This window comes from Astyanax mexicanus, chromosome 8 (genome assembly GCF_023375975.1).
Source record: "Astyanax mexicanus isolate ESR-SI-001 chromosome 8, AstMex3_surface, whole genome shotgun sequence".
NCBI classification, from domain to species: Eukaryota; Metazoa; Chordata; class Actinopteri; order Characiformes; family Acestrorhamphidae; genus Astyanax; species Astyanax mexicanus.
This window is the reverse complement of record NC_064415.1, coordinates 7,107,472-7,130,827: the sequence shown is the minus strand read 5'-3', so window position 1 is coordinate 7,130,827 and position 23,356 is coordinate 7,107,472. Positions and strand designations below refer to the sequence as shown.

The 23,356-nt window shown below is 37.4% G+C and overlaps 2 protein-coding genes across 2 annotated transcripts; both read right to left on the bottom strand.

Moving 5' to 3' along the window:
- Window positions 1-8,405: 8,405 nt before the first annotated feature.
- LOC103025134 (hepatic lectin-like) lies at window positions 8,406-10,566 on the bottom strand. The gene is made up of 3 exons (XM_049482898.1): window positions 10,530-10,566; window positions 10,229-10,443; window positions 8,406-8,658 (listed from the first exon to the last, which is right to left on the bottom strand). Exons 1-3 carry the CDS (start codon window positions 10,564-10,566, stop codon window positions 8,488-8,490), a joined length of 423 nt encoding a protein of 140 aa, XP_049338855.1. The 3' UTR covers window positions 8,406-8,487.
- A 5,740-nt stretch (window positions 10,567-16,306) lies between these two features.
- LOC111188719 (macrophage mannose receptor 1-like) lies at window positions 16,307-22,019 on the bottom strand. Its single transcript, XM_022662473.2, has 4 exons — window positions 21,979-22,019; window positions 21,678-21,892; window positions 19,037-19,199; window positions 16,307-17,808 (listed from the first exon to the last, which is right to left on the bottom strand). The coding sequence occupies exons 1-4, from the start codon at window positions 22,013-22,015 to the stop codon at window positions 17,447-17,449; spliced, it is 777 nt and encodes a 258-aa protein (XP_022518194.2). The 5' UTR covers window positions 22,016-22,019; the 3' UTR covers window positions 16,307-17,446.
- Window positions 22,020-23,356: the final 1,337 nt, after the last annotated feature.

Sequence of the window (23,356 nt, the reverse complement as noted above, 5' to 3'; positions counted from 1 at the left end):
TTACAGAGGAGATAACTAAGGTTAGCGGAGTGCTAGCTAACATTAGCAGCAAGTTAGCTTCGTTAGGTTTTGATCTCCAATACAGCAAATTATTTTCTACCAGTAACATCATTCTGATATGAAAAAAATATGCTAGCATATGGGCTAACACTCTCAAAGCCTACTGTTGAGTTAAGCTGTTAGCTAGCGTTGAGCCACTAGCTACATTTCTGTGTTCTGAGGTCAATAACTAAAGACTTGAGTGAACTATAGCCATAATCCACATAACATATCAAACCCCAGAACTTATTAATCCAACAAGCACAGTGCCATCTGTCTGTTATTAAACATCAGCCATTAATTCACCTCAGAAAACAGTTAGCATCACCGTTATGGCTAATCTGCCATTACGGGATGCATAATAAAAGTCCCCATGCCAGTCGGAATTGAAGAAAATATGAATACTAAAGTAAGTGTTCCAAAAACAGACAATAAAAGTGAATAAACTAGTGCTATATCTCAATCAATACTAAATTAATCACACTTCACTACTCACCTTTATAGCAGATAAACAGGTTCTGTATACTGCAGTCTGCATTATGCCATTTGTACTCGTCTACACTTCTTAACATCACACATTTTTCACTGTTAAGGCTGTCTGGTTGTCCCGGGGTCCAGTTGTTGTATGAGTCATCAATCCCATCTGACCAGATCCAGCTCTAGAGACACATTAATGCCTGATCAGTAAACTGTAGAATGTGTAGAGTGATGTACTTTCAGTATAAACTACCACACTTGATGTTATAGCTGATCATTGTATGTAAAGAAGGTTATTTTTCAATACATTTAATTTTTATTTATTTTTTAATTTAATTTGTTTTAAGAATACACTAAATGTATACATTTACTTACATCAGTGTTGTCAACCTTCTGCTTCAGTCCGATCCAGAAATTTCCCGCTGCCCCGTTCAAAGCGACTTTCAAATTGTCCATTTCTTCCTGACTGTCAATGGTTGCCAGATCAGTGAATACTGTGCTGCAGTATTGTTGAGCATCATCCCATTCCTTTTTTACATTTACCACATGAAACTGACGAGTTCCACAGAAGGAGAGAGTCCACAGAGCTGTAGGGGTTAAAATCTCTCATCAGCATGGCAGTACAGTAATGAAGCAGCAGAGAGTTTTACACATGATCATGAACTCCACTGACCTGAGAACAGCAGGAGACAATGCAGTGCTGACCTCATGACTGTGGACAACCAGAGAAAGAGAGTTAAATGTATTGAAAACCAGTAGCAGAATAATGTAGTCAGACCCAATGACATATGAATTACATAAGCTGTGTTTGTAAATGTTAGCAATGCAAAAAAAAAAAGGTGTGTCCCAATCCCCCGAAATGCTCCAAAACAACTAACTTTACATGACCCTCCATGCAGTGCAGGTATGTAAAGATATGTAAAGCTGGTGACGTTAATTTTGTTGTGTGTCTAAATAAACACAGACATGTAACAAACACACATTAAACATGTGCACAGTGTTTTAATTCCTAAAATGTATTAATTCAGTTAATGCATATCCTAAAACAGCGCTAAACAAATGAAAACAATTACCCTGGGTTGCCAGGTATAGAACACAACAGCCGGCAAACACAGAATGCTGCAGCCTTAGCCGTTTAAAAAGCTCCATTAGCAGAGATAAAGTAAATCACCAGTAAATACGTATTGCAATATCCAATGCATTTGATAGAAAGAGATGCTTAGATCCCAGAAGGACTACAAGACAGGTGCTGAGCTGTCTAATTTTATTGGGAACAATTAGCACTGAGCTTCACCTATAGGTTAGCTTAACATTAGCAAGGTAAAGTATAATAAACACTAGTAGGAATAATGTGAATTACAGCAGTAAATGTAATTAAAAGAGGAAAAAAAATATTATATGTCTTTAGTAACTGAAGTTGCAACACTTGTGTATTTATATTAGTGGTATTGCTGTTAGCCATTTAAAGTAATTACCTTGCTGATACATGGGTTATTAATGTGTAATTACATAGTTATTAGTGACACTTGCTATAATTGGACCAAACTGTAGCCTTTCCTGCTATGACTAGGAGTATTTTTGTATTGTAGCTTATTAAATGTATTTTTCACATGTAAAATATCATTAAAAAGAATTTTAATCGAAATTTAATCGTAACAGGATACATAAGTAATTTCTCAATAATTATTTGATATATAATTTTATATTACATACATATTAAATTATTTTACTTTAATATTTGTAATTGTATTTTCTTATGAAAGCGTTTATCAATTAGGTATTATCCACAGCAGTGGAAATATGTGGGAAAATTCACAGTGTAGGAGCAAATTAAAGTGAATCATTTTACAATGATTCACAAAACATCTTAAAGTACTTTCATTGAATGCAATATAAAATAATATTAATTAAAACAGTATTAATTAAACAGTACAAAACAGTTAAATAATAAAATGTATTAAAATATGTTTGTGTAAATATTTAGAACAAATATACTCAAATACTCTAATTAAGAGATTAAATTAAAAGTGCATAAAAGTAATTTCTTACCTGTTATTTTTTTAGAAACGTCTCTGTTTGTCCGTGTCTTCTGCAGTGTGTGTTGGGTGTAATAACAGAAGAAACTCCACAACTCTTTAGCTGTTTTGTATGTCTTTGTGTGTTTTTTGATAATCATTTGCATGTTGAGCGATGCAAATGCACAAACACAGAGAAACACAACAGCTGCACAAAGAAAACATTTAGTATTTTTATAATTACAGTATAAAGGGTGAGAAAACCCTATTTAACAAAACTGTTTTCCCACAATGGTTCACTTAACCGTAGAAAAGATCACACAGCTGTTAAACACACAATAGCTTAGCTTTATTAAAGCAGCACTAGGTAGGATTTCCTTGATTTTTTCTCTTTTTAAAGAAGTAAAATTACAGCTTGAAACTCACTGCAGCACTGCATTAAGGTGTAATAGGAGGAATAGCGGTGCTCTCGTGTCTGTACTGGAGCTCCTCTGAGCTCAAACCAGACTCTGTAAGTTTTCCGTGGCGGCCGCGACCAACGCTCACGAGAACTGCGACCTGCTTTCCGACCTTTAGTTCTAACAGTTCTACAAGAACCACTGGTTCATTCTTTACAAACTAACATACAGACACTCTGGCAGAAGCTGGAAAGAGACCGAATATGTCTGTGAAAGCCAGAAAACGAGAAAGAGAAACTAATCGGCCTGAAACATTTATTACACTCTACAACTGTAGGGGGAGCCCACGAGTACAAAATCTCAATCCTACCTAGTGGAGCATTAAAGGAGCATTCAGTAGGATATGAGTGTGAGCGTGTGAAATAGCTACACATTCCAGTGCAATAACTTCTATCTAAAATCACAAATGTTAATATAACACTTTCTCCAAGACTAATGGTTTTAGGTGACACCTCTGTATGTAAACTTGGCAAAGTAGAAGCTAAAATAATTTTATCCTCTGCATTAATAGACAAGAAAACAATTTTACTTTCATAGAAAGGGCCATAGCCGCCCTCTTTAGCTGTATGGAAAAACAAGTCCCCTATTCTTTTAACCCAGAATATAAATTCTTCTATTAAAATATTTGGGACAAGGCAGTATAATATTTAAATCTTGCTGACTTATAGCTGTGTAATATTTCTTATACTTCTGTTTTTACTGCTTTATTTATTTTATAGAGTCTTTGTGCTTACAACACTGATGCTTATTATCTTTTGTGTGCTACCAACACGTTTTTTTTGTTTGTTTGTTTGTTGAGATTGATTAATGTGCTATTTTCCTGTATATTGCAATTACTTTAAAACCAATAAAACATTAAATAAAAAAAAAAGATCAGTAACTCCTACCATGGCAAGCAACGACGAGTCATACTCTGTAAGTTAATCAGTCAATGATTACTTTTGGAGAGATTTTGATGTTTGCTGTATTGGCAACCTTGTGGGTGGAGTTAGTGTAAAGGAATGAGCAGTAGGTGATGCACCTGTGATGCACTACGTACATAGCCCTAATAAGAAAATACTGGCTGAAGCCGTGCTGACAAGAGCTTCCAGTGCTGTAACTCAACCTTATCTCTTAATATCTGATGATACATCCTGATCATTTTATCATTTACTACTGAAAATATAGTCCTTAATGGTCCTTTAAAAAAGATTAGAAAGAAAATCAATTTAAGAGAATATGGCACACATCATCTGGCAGGATCTACTAAAAACTACTGTACGTGCCTTAAATAATCAGTGCTCTAAAAAAAACATCTGTAAAACAGGTGTTTTCTCAAAAGCATGTAAAAAAAGATGAAAGTAAAGACCAAAAGCAACACAAAGGACAAATATGTATTTACCTGGAGAGAGGAACCGTGGAGGAACAAAGCAAAATGGGCTTTCCAACAAAATAACAAATAAACTGAAAAGGAGAAATAGAAAACGAGAAGAGGAAGGCTATAAGTAACTTTTATTTTCTTCACTTTTCTTCAATTTTTTTCCAAAATGAGAAAAGGAAAGGAACCTCAAGAAACCCAAGAAACCCAATAACTAAATAAAGAATATAATAAAGAAAATGATAGATAACAGACACTGGCTGATCTCAGACACACACAAAATCAAAGACACAGTAAATACTGGTCGGTGGGCAAGTTTGGACTACCATACTCAGTCAAAACGGTAAGATTGACTTGCTATTGCATACTTCTGAGGACAGGAGGGCGCAGGACTTTTATTCTGTAATTGGAACAGCTGCATACTTGATGATGCCACCTTCTCTATTTTTACATAACCACTTCCTTAACAAATAAACCACATGTCTGAAGTGTAAACCCCTACATTATCCCCTAAAAATAACTTTAAACCTTTTTTAAACACACAGCAATACCATTTTCAAAACATATAACTTACAGTTAGGTACTTTCTCCTCTGCCGATACTCCTGCAAGGTGCATTCTGGGATATCGGACTCTAAGAAGTCTACACAAGTCACCGTCCATGCATCCTCAATAATGGGGAAGGAGCTAGAACTCATCCATTATTAATGGAACAGAACTAGGGCTGCATCTGATGATGTTTTCCCAGAGTCCACGAGAATACAAGGACAGACAAGAAGGCAGATTGCGAAATGGCTTGTTTTTCTCCCTCATGTAAAGCCAGGGCACAGGTGCTGCTAGTTAGAAGGCTTGATTGCTTCCAGAAGCCTCCACTCATTGCCTCCCTCCGGTGGCTGGAGGCTGAATAGCTCTGGAGTCAGCTCTTACACTGAGTTTCACTGATGAAGTTTGGGATCATGTGTTGAAAATCAGTATTCAGATCAGTAGTGGATCCATCAGTGTTTCTACTGTTGCTGATGCACTTGGTGGAGGCAGAGTCCATTTATATTAATTTGCATGAATGACTACAACAAGAATTTTAAGAATAAGAATTATTTAGTGATGAAGAGGACTTAGTACTGAATTTATTTACTCTCTCTTTTTTACTCAAAAAGTCAGCAAGCAAACTATATAAGGATAAGAAATTTCCAAGATATAAAATAAAATATGCAAACTTTAAGGATCTGCTGAAATGTGTGTGAGATCCCCACAATTTCTCGCAGATATTTGGGCAAAATATGAACTATACAACAAATGTGAACAATAAAAAAGGACACTGCACTGCACTGAAACAAGATGAAGCAATTACTGGCCAAGGATCTGATGTATTTTATTGATTTACGGGACAAAAACCTGCCAATATTTTCAGAAAAGGCTGACTGACCACAGGCATTACTTTATCAATGGTCATAGATGTATTTTTCCCACCCTGAATAAAGTAAGGATGTTACCTAATATAAATTTTACTGTCTTCAGATTTTATGTGTTGATAATAGCTTATATGATAAAGTGTTGGTCAAGACATGAAAGATTAAACCAACCTTTAACCTTATTAATATTTGTAGCATTAATACAATATAATATGGTGTATTTACATGTTAAATTATGTGTAAAAAGCAGGGTAATGAAATAATGGCTATAAAACATCAGTAGCAATTATAAAAAGTATATAATATTTATTAGTATTTTTTTAAGTTTACCAATGTACTAGTACATAATCCTCAGACCGGCTCTAGTTGGTGGTACAGATGAAGTTGAGGGTCTGGTTCTCCAGCAGACTGATCCACTGCTTACTTCCAGACTGAACCGCTCCTGATCTTTCAACTTCACTACAGTCCTCCTCCCCCGTCCCGTTCCCTGGAGCCCAGTTCTGGTAGCAGATGGAGTTTCCACTCACCCAGAACCAGAAGCTCAGAGTGCAGGTGTGACGCAGACCCACCCACACATTATCAGTGGAGGCAGTTTTAGCAAGGATTTTCACCCAGCGCTGAATTGTTTCATTCTCAACAGAGACCAGGTCCACATGATTCTCTCTGCAGTATCTCAGAGCTTCTCTCCACGTCTTCTCCTCTTCAATCAGGATGAGCGGGGTGTCTGCAGAGGGGTAAGAACAAAGATTACAAAACCTACAACTTAAAGTTAGTGGAGTTTTTAGTGTGTAGTGTGTAGTGTGTGATGCTCGTTGCTATCTTACACGCCGTCAACAGTCCATTTCACACTTTGTGCCCGCATCATTAAAATAGCTTCAGAGCTTAGGAATAAATCTACACTGATGGTTTGGTGTGGTGGTCTGGAAGTGAGGTGTTTTTTAGTTAAATTTCTGGTGTGTTTCTATTTTGGCAGCGGGAAATACAGGTGCGCCACTGACTGATTAAAACCCTGACAACAGTCAACAGTCAGCCATCCAATCCTATCGTAGCCATGCAGGAGTGCTGTATGCGCTGCATTTTCTCAGCATGCTTACACCTCTCGCTCGTTAAACACACACAAAGCTCCAGCTGTTCATCAACAATCAACAGAATAAAGAATAAAATAACATTGCTATTCCTTTTAATGAGCTGCAAGTGTATCTTCACAGTGTGAACGCACAGCAGGGTTCGAATTACGGGGGTATTGGTGGATCAGACCCCCCCCAATTAAGACTTCAAAACATCAAAACATTTAAATATATTCCTTACATATAATGTTAAATACTACAAAAACAACGCAGTATCTTTGTCTGGAAGAATATTGTGATACAATTTCAAGCACCCCTAAAGTGGATCATACCATAAATAAGCATTTCTCTTGTTTACCTGCTGGCTCATTATTCGTCAGGTGGTTTGCGTCTAAGTTAATGTATGCACGCTGCACAAGCTACAGCATTACATGTAAGTAGCTTTCTATCTACCTAGCTTTTTTAAATATGTACTTTAAACACACTTTTCCTTACACAAATAACTCACATGAATTTGCTGTCCCACGTTAAATGCAGATAAATTATCATTCCGCCTTAAATGCTGCTGTTGTGGCACAGAGGCTTAGTGTTTTTAAGATGGAACAGAACATTGAAATGGGAATCACGTTCTGTTTTAAATGGACTGTGTGTGATTTCTGCACAGCCTACGCAAAACTGTGTAAAACACTTAAAACTCTATAAAAAAAGGGACCTGTGTTTTACTAAAAAAAGCAGAGCAATATTTTTGCAATCTTATCACTAAGTAATGTCAGTTTAAGATTTTTTGTAAAAATGACCAAAAATGATGGGCAAATTTTATTAAAAAATATAGTAAACCATTTTTGAAACCTTCTTACTATTTTGGCGTGAGGAGGAGGGGGAGTTGTGGGTCCGCCCCACGCCGGAGCACACAGCCATGTCTGTCCCAGCTGGTCCGTATGAGGACTGATTGAACAGCCAGCTGGGACAGGCATATAAACTAAGCCTCAGTCCTCACTCAAGGGAGCACTTCACCGGTGAGCTGAGGGCTGAGGCCGAACGGACCTTTAAATATGACTAAAAAAGTTCTTACAGACTCTAGAGCCCCATTGGGCCGAGTTATGTTCTTTTAAGTTCCTTTTGGGTGTGGTGGAGGGTTTTAAAACCAAATAAAGGTATGTTTTGAGTTCATTTAATCCACGTGTCTGTGTATCTCTGCATGCTTCCTCCTTCCGGGTCACAGTGGTCCCGCCCCTAACCCCAGGGGCCTATCACACTATGTAATGTCAGTGTACAGTTTGTAGTAAAAATGAACAAAAAGGTTTTTGTAGGTTATACTTAAAAAATAAGGTTGCCCTACATTTTAAATTAAAACATAAAATAGTACATAATCTTTTAGAGGGCTGCATTTCTCAAGGATGTTCCAAACTGAAAAAGCATATGAGTTCAGCCTCTCAGAATAATCCTGTAACGTTTGTGTGTGATGTCTACACAACTCTTCATTAGACTGTTCCATGTGTGTGACCACCAGGCTACTGAGCAGGAGTATTTATAGGACCGTCCTACAACATACTGATTGTTTCATCACATGTATTTTTGCATTGAACAGCGTTATTACCACAAATAAAAATATGAAAATTGAATTAACTAAAGATGTAACAGATTGTGCTGCATTTATTTCCTCATATTACTCACCTTCATAGCAGATGAATGGACCTGGCCAACAGCATTGTACATCATTCCACTGGAATAACAAATCACTCCATAACTGCACACAGTTATCACCCACAGAGTTGTCCGGTTGTCCGTTGTCCCAGAACTCATATGAGGAGTAGCTTCCATCTGACCAGATCCAGCTCTAGAGACACATTAATACCTGATCACTGAACTGTTAAAAACACTGCATTCATTTAGACTTAGAAAATTAGGCTCAGAAATTAGTTAACTGATCAGTTGCAATAGAAAAAAATATATATATATTTTAGAAAAACATCTTTTTCTGAAGAAATGTACAATAGATCCCAGGATTTCCTAGATAAGTGGAGGTTAAAGATGTTTCACACCGTTTTTACCCTTTGTTTGAGCAGTAATCTCACAATGTGGACCATTAAAGAAGGTTGTCTCGGTCTGGTCCCAAACAAACTTTGCTTTGTGATAGATGGATGGATGGATGGATGGATGGATGGATGGATGGATGGATGGATGGATTGTTTTTTGGATACAATCCGGGTTAGCACCCAAACATCCCTTTCAGACAGCTTCCTCTTACAGCATCCACAGTTAATCCTGTTGGATGTGGTTGGTCCTTCTTGGTGGTATGCTGACATTGCCCTGGATACCGTGGCTCTTGATGCATCACAAAGACTTGCTGTCTTGGTCACAGATGCTCCAGCAAGACGTGCACCAACAATTTGTCCTCTTTTGAACTCTGGTATGTCACCCATAATGTTGTGTGCATTGCAATATTTAGAGCAGAACTGTGCTCTTACCCTGCTAATTGAACCAACCTACACACTCCTACAATGTGCAATTAATGAAGATTGAACACCAGGCTGCTCCAATTTAGCCATGAAACCTCCCACACTAAAATGATGACAGGTGTTTCAGTTTCATTGTCCAAACCCTGCATATAATATGTGAGTTTCACATTTTGAACTGAGCTACTGAAATAAAGTTATATGATATTCTAATTTTTTGATAATGCACTAGTACATCCATAAACCAACAGACTTCAATCAGACCCTGCGGCACAAACAGCTTTTCCTTCCTGTCAAGTCAAAAGTATTTTTCTTTGAAGTAGACAGTGCTGCTTAAGAGGAAATATCCAAATTTTCCCTCTTCCAGGTGGGAGATGTTTCTGGGATCTTTATGGATTAGGGTCGAGTTACTCCTGCAACACTGATGCTGTGAAGTTTGTTAAACAGACATAGTTTTTTACATGATTTCACAAAGGTTTTATCTTGTGTTAGATCCATACATTCAAAGTAGGAAGATTAGAGAAGATGTTGAATAAGCTGTATGCAAAAAAAAAAAAAAAATTATGCAAGAAGCATACTATGGCAAATGAATCAGAATGGGCCAGTGCGTGCATGCATTACTTTAGTTGTATTGGTTTTATGAACCACTTGTTAATTAACATATGACAAATAGTTTATGATTTAAGTGTTAAGTATTATGTAGATTTTGAGAAACTCAGACCTATGAATTTCATGTGTAATTTTTACGTCTTAACTGTCACGCTAATACAGGGATAGGTCATATAAGAGAAAATACATTAAATTAAGTTATTTCTCTACCTATTATCTAATGAAAAGACCTATTAGCTACATAAAGTATAGATAACATAAAGCAACACCAACAGACAACCTTACTAACTCCATATTCTTAATAAAAATAATTATTAAATCCAATAAATATAGACTGCCTACTGTGGTGTTCTCTTCTGATTTCTGTTTCAGTCCGATCCAGAAATGACCCATTTCCCCGGCAAGAGCAGCTGCTATATAATCCATTTTCTTTTCACTTTCAATGGTGAGCAGATCGGTGTATTTCTCTCTGCAGTGTTCCTGAGCTTCAGTCCAGTTCATCGCTTCATTCACCACATATATCAGAGAAGTCCCACAGAAGGAGAGAGTCCACAGAGCTGTAGGGGTTAAAATCTCTCATCAGCATGGCAGTACAGTAATGAAGCAGCAGAGAGTTTTACACATGATCATGAACTCCACTGACCTGAGAACAGCAGGAGACAATGCAGTGCTGACCTCATGACTGTGGAGAGAGATAGAGAGAGAGAGAGAGAGAAAGATTGATCCAAGACACTTTGTAACATACAACACAATTATTTGTGGTTTAAAGGAGAACTCTGGTGTAAAATGTACTTTTGTTGTAGTAAAACATGATAAAAAGTTCTTACCTTTGATGAATAGCACACCTCCGTTCTCCCACAGCGTTCAGAGATCCAGACATTTTATCAGTTTGTCCAAACACCCTTCAGACTGGGTGACACGGGGCATAATTAATAATTTATATATACTGTAAACTCCTCATAGCGTAGTGGCCTGCGCCAAGAGTAATGGCGGCACTCAGAGCTGAAGCTAGTGTTATATGTTGTAAACAGTGTTTTTTAATAAGCTTCTTGTGCACTTTTTAAGTTATTAATGCCTCGTTTTAAATGTCAGAGCTCTCCGGATCCTAGCAAGGAGGTGTGGAGCTACTTTATGCTGGATAACGGTGGAAAAAGGGCAAATTATGCCCCATGTCACCCAGTCTGAAGGGTGTTTGGACAAACTGTTAAGATTTCTGGATCTCTGAACGCTGTGGGAGAATGGAGGTGTGCTTTTTATCAAATATAAGAACTTTTTTTCATGTTTTACTACAAAAAAAGTCAAACAATTTTACACCAGCGTTCTCCTTTAATAGCCCTCTCACAGATGAGATAGGGGAGGAGCAAAAGCAAGGCAAAGATATGTTAAAACATTGGTGAAACGATTGTAATCATTGAATCATTGAAAGGCATGGAAAGGAATGAGGATGTTGCTGTATTCCTGCTTGAATCTTAGTGTGCTAGACAGTGTTGAGCACGTAACTTTGAAAAAGTAATTAGTTATACTTACTAGTTACTTCTCCAATAAAGTAACTGAGTTACTAACTGAGTTACTTTACTATAAAAGTAACTAGTTACCAGGAAAAGTAACTATTGCGTTACTTTTGTTATTCGCCCCATAAACAAAAATGAACAAAAGAAAATAAATGATGTTATTACTATTATTATTAGAAAAATAACAAACAAAAATAAACCCAAAATGTTGACAATTTAAAAAAAAAGGAAACGAAAAACTCCACAAGACCAGAGAAAATTATTAAGACTTGTAATACTGAAAAAAAAAAACCCGGAAAAAACAACTACGCGTCTGGGGATGAAATTAAACAAACCAAACCACACTTAAAAAAGAAAAATGTATATATAAACAAAACAAAAGAATGGACAAAAACAACAATCTAATGACCGTTAAAATGGTATTAATATAACAGTAAGAAAACTGTCCACGTCTGAAAAGAATATAACAATTCTCTCATTAACCTCAACAAATTCTACAAATATTTAATAATAATAAAAAAACATGTAATGGGCATTCCTATATTCCTATATTCCTATATGCTAAAATATTCCTACCTGGAGAAAAGCCTTGAAACAGCGAAATGGCGATGATAGGAAGAGACAAAGTAACAGAGATGCGCAGCAGAAACCGAATGAAGGCCTCAGATCCCGGCACAACACTACCACACCAATCACTGAACTGATTAGAGCACGTCCCTTGTGACTCACACACACACTTGCGCCTTTGTCTGTATGCGCAAAGTTTAAAAAAAAGTTTATTGAGCGACTAAAGTAACGTGCAGTAACGGGGTGTCGGAAATGGTGACAGCGTTATAGTTACAGTCAGAGTAATTAGTTAGATTACTCCTTACTGAAAAAAGTAATGGCCATTTATTTCAACGCCGTTACTCCCATCACTGGTGCTAGACATGTAAATGTGTCCAGCTCTATAATCCTGTTTCATGTGGTGGTAGTATTAATGTATTATTACTAAAGCTATGGTGGTCATTTACACATTAGCATTAGCATGGTTAGCACATTTTAATGTAATCTTTCTGTGTTGAGGGGATCAGGAATTAGCACTGGATTAGTAAATGATTTCATCCACATGTGGATGTTTTAAACTTTCTAATTAAGTTAAAAAAAGACAAGGTTACTTTTCCCCAACAAAGAAAAATGAATCAAGGTTTTTATTCATCAATCTCTTTTTAAATAGGACTTGCAAAAGCAAAAATCGCTAAGTCACTCTACTTGATGTATACAAATATATTCACATAAACATGTGTGTATGTTGTAGCCTTGTTTGCTTGTATACTCACATGCTTATTTAAATACATTTGCAACTCAGAAGGAATTTACCTCTTTTTACACAAGTTAAAATAAGTCTGTGGGCTATTCAAAACATGTTCATGAAGTCCTTTGCAGAAATTTACTCTCACCAACTCTATTCTTACCAGTTTTAGTCCCTTTCAGAAAGAGCCGTTTAAGAGCTCTGACACTTTTATGCAAATAAGCTGTTCCTGGCCACAAAGAAATTTGCCATTCCACCTTAAATGTTTCAGAAAATCTATATTTTATTATTATGCATAATTCATTGTTTTCTCATTATTTTTCTCATAAAAATGCTCTGCATCGTAGATTAATACTAATCATACAAACTATGAAGGTAGAGTCACCTGGAATTCAGGCTTTTAGTTAACAGCTGTGCTGAACTCATCAAGAGTTAATTACTTGAATTTCTTGTCTCTTAATAATGTGTTTGAGAGCATCAGTTAAAGTAAAGTAGTGAAGAGGTAGAGTTACAGGTATACAGTGAATAGTAAATATTTGAGTAATGAACTAATCCAGATTATGAAACTCAACTATATGCATAAAGAAATTAATATATATATATATATATATATATATATATATATATATATATATATATATATATATATATATATAATTTATATATAATATATATATTCAATGTAGGTCAGTGAATTTGAAATTATCCTCAAGTGCAGTCACAAAGATACCATCAAAAACGTTATGATGATGAAACTGGCACTCATCAGGATCACCCCAGGAAAGGAAGAGTGAGAGTTTCCTCTGTTGTACAGGATAAGTTCAACAGAGTTATCAGCTTTAGAAACCACAAGTTAACAGCTCCCCAGATAAGAGCACCTAAATACTTTTGGTTTGTTTCTACATGATTCCTTATGTGTTCCTTCATAGTGTGGATCACTTCAGTATTCATTTAAAGTGTAGGAATACAAATAGATGGGTAACAGTAATGCAGTAATTTCATATTTTACAATCAGCCACTGCACTGATCAAGAATATAGCTGACTTCTCTTAACCTGGGCATTATTTTTTTCCTCTTGTCAGTGCAGAATATTGATAATGATTGATAAAATTGACCTCATTAACTGAACAAATGCTAAATAAGAAGACACAGGTGAACATTACAATATTTGTAAGTGTGTAAGTGGCTTTTAAGAAGATTTCTTTCTTGTTAAGAATGGTGGTTATATACTTTATCTCCCATGGTTATGAGTTATGACTCACAGCAGTGGTTATAAATAGTAAAATAAACACTGAACATAGAGCCTGAATAAAAAAGCAATAAGTGCAGTTAAAAGTAAATAAATGTATTAGTATAACTTTTTTAAAGCAAACTATTGCACCAAATATTGTTAATTTAAAAATGTTGATTTAAAGGTGAAGAACACAAACAAGAACAGGGTGTGGAAATATATTACATAATACATTTAAGATAATAGAGCAATGCCAGCAGTCTTAAAAAAAAAATCTTTAGTGTAAATTGTCTTAAAGTAAAGTTTCTTACCTCACCTCGTCCGTTTCGTCTGTGCGGTGTGTGTGTGTGGTGTGTGTGTGAGTGTGCTGCATGGCTTTTCATGACATGTGTGTTTTGATAATGATCATTTGCATGCTGTAAATGCAAATTAACCAACACACAGAAACTCACCAGCTGCACACACAACGCACAAGACACCACAAACATGGTATAGTTTTAAATCATGTCTGAAAGCGTTACATGAAAACCACCATGGCATTGAAGAAGGTCTTGAGGAGCGTCCCCTGCATGCCAAAGGACCTGAGTGTCCTCAGGACGTAGTAGTCAGTATCCAGTGCAGCTGTGATATTAGTCCAGTCCAGCTTGTTGTTTAGGTGAACACCAAGGGATTTTAGGATCTTTTTTCCTTATCTCCCTCTAAAAATCATTAATCTGCTCTTTGTCACCTGATCTAAAAATCGTCTTTTTATCATTCAAGTGAAAGCAATCAGTGTCAGGTATAGAAAGACTCTACCCATGTAGGTTAGGAACATAGAACATATGAATTGAATGCCATTGAAAAGTTACTTTATTTCAGTAATTCAGTTCAAAATGTGAAACAATTATATTATATAGATGTATCACACACAGAGTGACCTATTTTAAGCTGAATTATGTAATAATGAAAACCCAAAAATCAGTGTCTCAAAAAATGTGAATATTATATATAAGACCAGTTGGTACTTTTGGCAGTGTGGGCAGTGTGCCAAGTCCTGCTGGAAAATGAAATCCTCATCTCCATAAAAGTTGTCAGTATCAGAGGGAAGCATGAAGTGCTGTAAGATTTTGTGGGAAAACAAAACTGCACTGACTTTATACTTGATAATAAAACACAGTGGATCAACACCAGCAGATGACATGTCTCTCCAAACCATCACTGATTGGTGGAAACTTCACACTAGACCTCAAGCAGTTTGGACTGTGTGTTTCTCCACTCGTCCCCCAGACTCTGGTCTCTTGATTTTCAAATAAAATACAAAATTTACTGATGATCAGTGATGGAATGAAAAAGAAGTATGAGCTGGGGTACATGTTCAGACTTTCAGCTGTGAAAAAAGCCAAATTTTGATTTTGATCCACTGCACTGCTTGATATATTGGCTCTATCGTCGTTTTCTTTAGTCTGTACTGCTTCTCTGTTTCTGATTTTCCTACTGCTTTGCTTGTCCTTCACCTATTTGATCTGGCGTTGCTCTGTCCTTACTTCTGTATGTTGTATATAGTGTTGTATGCAACAATTCAAATTGAGTAATTTCTTTAATGATATGTTGAACTAAGTTAAGTATTTTATTTCTAACTTTATTCACCTTACATTTCAGGCATGAAACTTATTTAGTTTAACATTTATATACAGTGAATTCAGAACCTTTTCAGATCTTTGATTCAAGAAGCCTCTTTGTTAGAAACTGGTCTTTAAAGAGCCACTCCAGTGCTGTTTTGGCTGTATGCTTTGGGTTATTGTCATGGTTAAAGGTACACTTTCCCTCCAGTCACTCAGAGTTTGTGTGCTGTAGAGTAAATTTTCTTCCAGGATTTGACTGCAATTTTCCACCAATTAGCTGTTCGCAGTTTTCCTATCCCTGATGCTGAGAAACATCACTGTAGCATGAAGCTACCACCCCCATGTTTTACTGTAAGAATTATTAGTATAGTATTAGCCACATGATCTACAGCTCTTTATCTTTTGTCAGACATCATCCTCCTAAAGAACTAAATATCACCTGCTCACTTCATTAATACCACCTTATTGTTTCTGCACTCATTGTCCATATTATCAGCTCCATTGATTATATAGGATACTTTGTAGTTCTATAATAATTACAGACTGTAGTCTTTGTTTCTCTGTATACTTTATTATTTTCTTCCTTTTACCCTGTTCTTTGATACTCAGAACCCCACAGGATTATTATTATTATTATTATTATTATTATTATTATTATTATTATTCTCAGCACTGCACTAATTAGCATGGTGGGGGTGTATTACACAATTCTTCCCAAAGGTTACACCTAATTTTTTCACAACAAATAAAAAAAACAATATTACAAATGCTGAGACTTCACAACAGTTTATTTAATTGAGTTATAATGGTAAATTAACTGTGACTTACAGTCTATGCAACATACCAAAACAATCACCCTGTATATATGTTGTGGTGTGTTATCTAGTGAGTGAGGTTGAACACTGGCCAGAGTACTCATGTCAAGGCGATGTGCATTTGAATTATGAGAGTTACATCATAGAATACATTACCACCCAGAGTGGGCAGTGGAGTGGGTGGTAATGATCATGATCATGTCTGGCTAGAATTGTCCATGTAAATGGAAAGGAACTGTAGGGCACAACTGGGACCAGTTTATTAGCATGGTAAGCTAACTTGGCCTCAGAACTGGTCAATGATAGAGCTTAAAAACAGGGGGACCTGTCTATTGGCTAGCGTCTGAACTGTAATTGCTATGGTCTAACTTAACCTCTAAATAACTATTACCATAACCATTACCAAAAACTTAAACACTGAATTCTAGTAAAGCAAAGGAAATCCAATTTATTGTAGGTAGGCACAAGGCTGACAACTATTACTAAGGCTTTTCTTTTGGGAAGACAGAAAGACATTTCTGAGAAAACACACAGAATGTATCTCTATTCTGTCGCTAGCAATACTTCCACAATATTACTCTGTTTCTTGCTCAAATAGAAATAGGAACTGCAACTGGGCTAATGGGTCCACAACGACACAGCATGACCTTAGTACTGAAGTAACATTTGTCTCTGTTGTGGAAAAGCAGATAATTATTACTAGAACAGTCCTATAATCCCATATAGTTGAGGTAATGCCTTCCATGTGTAAAGTAAAGAAATAGACCAAAAGAGGTTGCCGCTATGAGATAGACTGCTTGTAAAGTGGTCAAAAACTGGAAATAATAAAACAGCCTTAGTCAGTAAGAAATAGCTATGAAAAATCAGTGTGATTCTTAAATATAGATTCATTTGAATGCCCTGCATTCTCTTCCAGATCTCTAAAATTCAAACAAATTATAGTTATCAGTATTTTTGTTGACTATGACTATTTGTAAGATGTATATGTTCCAAAATACAATATATACAGTTGCAAGAAAAAGTATGCGAACCCTTTGGGATTACTTGGATCCAAGTATAATCCCAAATAGTTCACATACTTTTTCTTCCAACTGTAATTCTTAGACCTGCTCTAGACGGTGCTGCAGATGAAGTTGAGGGTCTGGGTCTCCGGCAGACTGATCCACTGCTTACTTCCAGACTGAACCGCTCCTGATCTTTCGACTTCACTACAGTCTTCCTCCCCCGTCCCGTTCCCTGGAGCCCAGTTCTGGTAGCAGACTGACTCTCCAATCACCCAGAACCAGAAGCTCAGAGTGCAGGTGTGACGCAGGCCGATCCATAGATTTTCAGTGGAGGCGTAGTTAAGAGCTATTTGTACCCATTCCTGAATTCCCTCAGTGTGAACAGAGACCAGGTCCACATGATTCTCTCTGCAGTATCTCAGAGCTTCTCTCCACGTCTTCTCCTCTTTAATCAGGACAAGGGGAATCTCTGCAGAAGGGTAAAGATATAGATTTAGCAACTTGGTCACACACACCATTTCATTGGACAGCCTTTATCTTTGATTGTGTCATGCATCCACTGTGGCATTGTATCAATAAGCTTCTGCAACATCACAAGATTTACTTAAATCCAGTGTTGCATTCGTTCATTTTTCACCAAGATCTTGCAGCAGCATTGATGATGGTAGAGTCTGACCACTGCACAAAGCAGCTCTTCTCCATCCAGCACATCCCAAAGATTCTCAGTGAGGTTAAGGTCAGGACTCTGTGTGAACTCTCTCTCAATCCATGTGTGAAAATTATGATCTCATGCTCCCTGAACCCTGAACCCTTTCACAATTCCAGCTCCATGAATCCTGACATTGTCATCTTGGACTATACCTGGTCTATATTCAGTATGTTCAGGTAGTCAGCTGACCTCAGTCTTTCAGCACATACTGTTGCTGAACCTAAACCTGTAGACCAACTGCAGCATCAACCCCACATCATTTACTTACTTAAATTCAGGTGAAGACTTTTTTTTGGCCATGTATAATTACTGCAAATACAACCCCAATTCTGAAAACATTGGGACTAAATGTAAAATGTTTATACATTTAAAAAGAATTAAAAATAAAATGTAGGTTCATTAAACAAATATGAGATGTTTGACAATTTTTTATGTATTCAGAACTTGATGAACTTAAACATTTGGTACAGGGTCATGTCTATAATTGTGTAGCATCATTATATTTTGGTTACAGTCCTCATACATTCCTATAAAACATCTAATATTTATTAAGTAAATAATGAGTATTTAATTTTTCTTTAATATTTGGCAAGACACTTCCCACAGAAGTGCAAAGGAAAGAAAAATAGCTGCCGCTGTTCAAGATTCATCCTGTCTCTCAGGTAAGTGATTAACTTGAGTAACCTTTCTTCAGGTTAGAGCAACTGCCCTTCAAGATTCCTGTGCACGTCACTGGTCCTGAACACACTGCCTCTAAACGTTCCTTATTAGTTCAAATGCTGCCAAACAAGAGAGCTGCCCTTGAAGGCAATTACTTCCTAGGCAGCTGCTGTCTTTAGATTGGACCACAACTAGATTGAAAAAATAAACATCTCATTTTTATAATCTGGTATGTGCTCTATGTCCAGTTGTGAATAAAATACACAGAACCCCAATATCTTTAAAATTGGGATTGTATGTGCTGCATTTATCACCACATATTACTCACCTTTATAGCAGACGAAGTTTTTTGTCCAATAGCAGCGTAAATCATTCCAACTGAACCCAAAATCACTCTTTGCTGTCACACAATTGTCACCCACATTGTTGTCTGGCTGTCCAGAGCTCCAACTTGTGTATGAGAAAATACTCCCATCTGACCACATCCAGCTCTAGAGACAAATGAATATACGATCAGTAAACTGTGAGTGAGGAAAAGAGAGGAAGTGTAAGTACAGGCTCTAATAGGAGAATTGAAAACAGGTGTAAGTGACTACAATTCCCACTAGAAGCTTCCTAAGAAGCTATAAAAAGACTACCATAGCAAGGCCCCTAAGAGCCTGTCATCAACGTAGCTCGTAGATCATTTTCTCCCCAATTTACACTGCCAATTACCCAACCCACTCATTAGGACTCCCCATATGAAGAGCTCTGTCTTCAGGAGTTTATTAAAGATAGTGAAAGACACTCCTGATCTGGTAGTGGAAGGTAGTTAGTTAGAGGTATTAGGAGAGTAAGTGCTCTTTGAAGAGCTCTGTCTTCAGGAGTTTATTAAAGATAGCGAGAGATTCTCCTGATCTGGTAGTAGAAGGTAGTTAGTTAGAGGTGTTAGGAGAGTAAGTGCTCTTTGAAGAGCTCTGTCTTCAGGAGTTTATTAAAGATAGTGAGAGATTCTCCTGATCTGGTAGTAGAGCAACTGAGGCCACATGGTGCTTGAAGGAGAGCTGGTCATCAACCAAACCAGAACACCCAGGTTCCTTTAGCAACCTTTGTCTGGGAGAGTGAGAGAGAGTCAATGGTTATGGAGAAGTTGTGTTAGATAGATGATTTTGCTTGTATAAAATCAGGTCTCTGGCTTCCTCTCCCAGAATGACCTTCTGGACCAGAACCAATCTGGGTTCAAAAAAGGACACTCCACCGAGACGGCTCTGTTGTCTGTGACTGAAGCGTTGAAAACTGCCAGAGCTGCAGGTCAGTCCTCAGTGCTCATTCTGCTGGACCTCTCGGCCGCATTTGACACAGTCAACCATGACTTCCTCCTAACTATACTCTCAAACATGGGGATCGCAGACAATGTGCGGTCATGGTTCAGATCGTACCTCACTGGGCGCTCGTTCAAGGTGTCGTGGCAAGGACAGCTGTCCTCAGCCCGCTCCTTATCCACTGGGGTTCCCCAAGGTTCGGTACTGGGACCCCTTCTCTTCTCCATATACACCACCTCTCTTGGTCAGGTTGTCCGCTCACACGGATTTTCCTACCATTGCTTTGCTGATGACACCCAGCTATACCTGTCGTTCTCACCTGAAGATCACTCAATCTCTGCACGGATATCGCAGTGTCTCTCTGACATATCCTCATGGATGAAGGAGCATCACCTTCAATTAAATCTCTCAAAGACTGAACTTCTGGTTATACCAGCAAAACCATCTTTTCAACACAACTTCTCTATAAGTATCGACTCTCTCTCTCTCACCGACAAAGGTTGCTAGGAACCTGGGTGTTCTGGTTGATGACCAACTCTCCTTCACGCACCATGTGGCCTCAGTTGCTCGGTCCTGCCGCTTTGCGCTCTATAACATCCGAAAAATTAGACCATTCTTGACGCAACAGGCCACCCAACTCCTGGTGCAAGCGGTCGTCAACTCACGCCTCGACTACTGCAATGCCCTGCTAACTGGCCTCCCGTCCTGTGTAGTAAAACCACTCCAGATGATCCAGAATGCAGCAGCACGTCTGATCTTCAACCAGCCAAAACGGGCACATGTCACCCCGCTGCTCATTGAGCTCCATTGGCTACCAGTTGATGCTCGCATCAAATTCAAAGCTCTTATAATCGCCTACAAGGTGATGACAGAACAGGCTCCTTCCTACCTGCACTCGCTCCTGAAGGCTTACGCTACCTCCCGGCCGCTGCGCTCCTCCAATGAACGTCGCCTCGCTTTGCCAAACATTCACACAAAGCAATCCAGACTGTTCTCATACAGAGTTCCCCAATGGTGTAACAAACTACCCTCCACTACCAGATCAGGAGAATCTCTCGCTATCTTTAAGAAACTCCTGAAGACACAACTCTTCAAAGAGCACTTACTCTCTTAACACCTCTAACACACTAACTACTTCTAACCTCATTTCCTTCTTCCCCTCCTTCACTCCTCTATCCTATTTTTCCCCTTTGACCTCCTTTTATCCCTATCCAAAGTTGTTTTTACCTTTAAACTTATTTTACATTGTACTTGACTATTGTAAGTCGCTTTGGACAAAAGTGTCTGCCAAATGTAATGTAATAACCAGAAGTTCAGTCTTTGAGAGGTTTAGTTGGAGGTGATGCTCCTTCATCCCTGCGGATATGTCTGAGAGACACTGTGATATTCGTACAGAGATTAAATGATCTTCAGATGAGAATGACAGATAGAACTGGGAGTACTCAGTAATTAGGATAAGGTGAACTCTGGTGGAAAGGTTGGGTATTGCACGTTACAACCTACATATTTTAGTCTTATTTAATCTTGTGTCCAAGTCACGTGACTCAAGCCCACACATCCTGTAACCAGAGAAACTAAAGAGTTTTTACATCTCAGATTATATCATAAACAATACATTTTTAGCAATCAATTCTTAATCAATCAAATTAAAACAACACAACTGCTTACTCTGGGGACCTGTCCAGGTATCTCTTTCAGTCCGATCCAGAAATCACCTGTCATTCCCTTAAGAGCAGCTTTTACAATGTTCATTTCCTCTTGACTATCAATGGTTGCCAGATCAGTGAAATTCTCTCTGCAGTATTTCTGAGCATCAACCCAGTTTTTGTCTGTATTCACCACATGAAACTGACGAGTCCCACAGAAGGAGAGAGTCCACAGAGCTGTAGGGGTTAAAATCTCTCATCAGCATGGCAGTACAGTAATGAAGCAGCAGAGAGTTTTACACATGATCATGAACTCCACTGACCTGAGAACAGCAGGAGACAATGCAGTGCTGACCTCATGACTGTGGAGAGAGAGAGAGAGAGAGAGAGAGAGAGAGTTTGGATAATATGAATACAGGTTTCACAAATAAAACAGTAATTAATTCTATTCCTATTTGATATTAGCTGTTGCATAATAACTTACTTTGGTCAATTTCTTAATCCATTTTGTTTATGAGTTTCACCTGTGTTACCCACCTCCACTATTGCATTTTTGCCAAAAGATGTCAGTATTTTTCTTGCAGTGGAATGCAAACATGCTGAGGCACCAGAATAACTCTTAAGTCTCATCTCTTTCAAGTCAACCCTAAACTAAAACTGCCTTGCGTATCTAATTTGGGCTTTTTGAATTTAATCGCATGCCGTCTGGCTTATGCAACACTCCCACAACATTCTAGCATTTGATGGAATGCCTCTAACATACTGTAAGCGAATGGTAACCAAAGTCATCATTCAAGATTCAAGTTTCACATGGAGGATGCAATTGTTTATCTCTTTTTCTTTTACCACGAGCATTATTTGTTGAATTTGGAAGTGTTCTCTAGGTTACCGTAGCAAGGGGGTAAAGGCAAAGCTTTTTAAGTGGAAGTTCTGTAAAAGACAAAAGTTTTGGTTGCATACGATTCTAATTCATATAATCTCTAATAATATTAGATCATTTAGAATGCCATGTGTTTAAAATCATCTCTAAGCATACACTTTATACACAGAGCTACTTCACAAATGCAGATATATACCTTTAATACAATAAGATGCTTTAAACTATTTAAACGAATTTGTAAATTTTATGGAAAATGCTGCTTCAATGGGTCTTTGACCGCTGTAATTGAAAAAAGCTTGAAAAAGAGGGTTGTGATTGTGGGAAAAAATGTTAAATTGGATAATTGGAATGGATTAAAGGATATTAAAATTAAAAGACATACATTAGCTTTATTTTTGGGATAATATCAACATTTTGGTCACAACTTTTAAACTTTAAACCTTGTAAATGTCTATAGCAGATCAAAACACTTTTGATAAAGTGAATGTATGAAAAATAATACAATACCATATTTAGATTTCTGTAGATTTGTAGAATTGTCCTTTGTTGGTGGCAACAAGAAAAGACTCTGAGATCATTCTGATAAACAAAGCATGCGTACCTGCTGTTGTGATTACATTTGCATACATTTGCACAAGGGCTGTGTATTGGCAAGAACTTGGTGATACAATATGTATCATGACTTAGGGCTTTAGATTTAATATATTGCTATATATTGCAAAAATGTAAGCAAGGCTACATATCTCAGTTGTTTAAATATATACTTTTAGGAAACTGTTATGTTATAAAAACACACTGTCACTTTACAAAGTCTGAATAAA

Bases quoted from the DNA above. Each gene is read 5' to 3' on its own strand.
- LOC103025134 (XM_049482898.1), bottom strand. From the start codon at position 10,566: ATGAGGTCAGCACTGCATTGTCTCCTGCTGTTCTCAG. The intron at 10,444-10,529 runs GTCAGTGGAGTT...TAACCCCTACAG, and splicing joins TTGTCTCCTGCTGTTCTCAG to CTCTGTGGACTCTCTCCTTC. The intron at 8,659-10,228 runs GTAGGCAGTCTA...ATGTGTCTCTAG, and splicing joins AATCAGAAGAGAACACCACA to AGCTGGATCTGGTCAGATGG.
- LOC111188719 (XM_022662473.2), bottom strand. From the start codon at position 22,015: ATGAGGTCAGCACTGCATTGTCTCCTGCTGTTCTCAG. The intron at 21,893-21,978 runs GTCAGTGGAGTT...TAACCCCTACAG, and splicing joins TTGTCTCCTGCTGTTCTCAG to CTCTGTGGACTCTCTCCTTC. The intron at 17,809-19,036 runs GTGAGTAATATG...ACCCTTCTGCAG, and splicing joins AAACTTCGTCTGCTATAAAG to AGATTCCCCTTGTCCTGATT.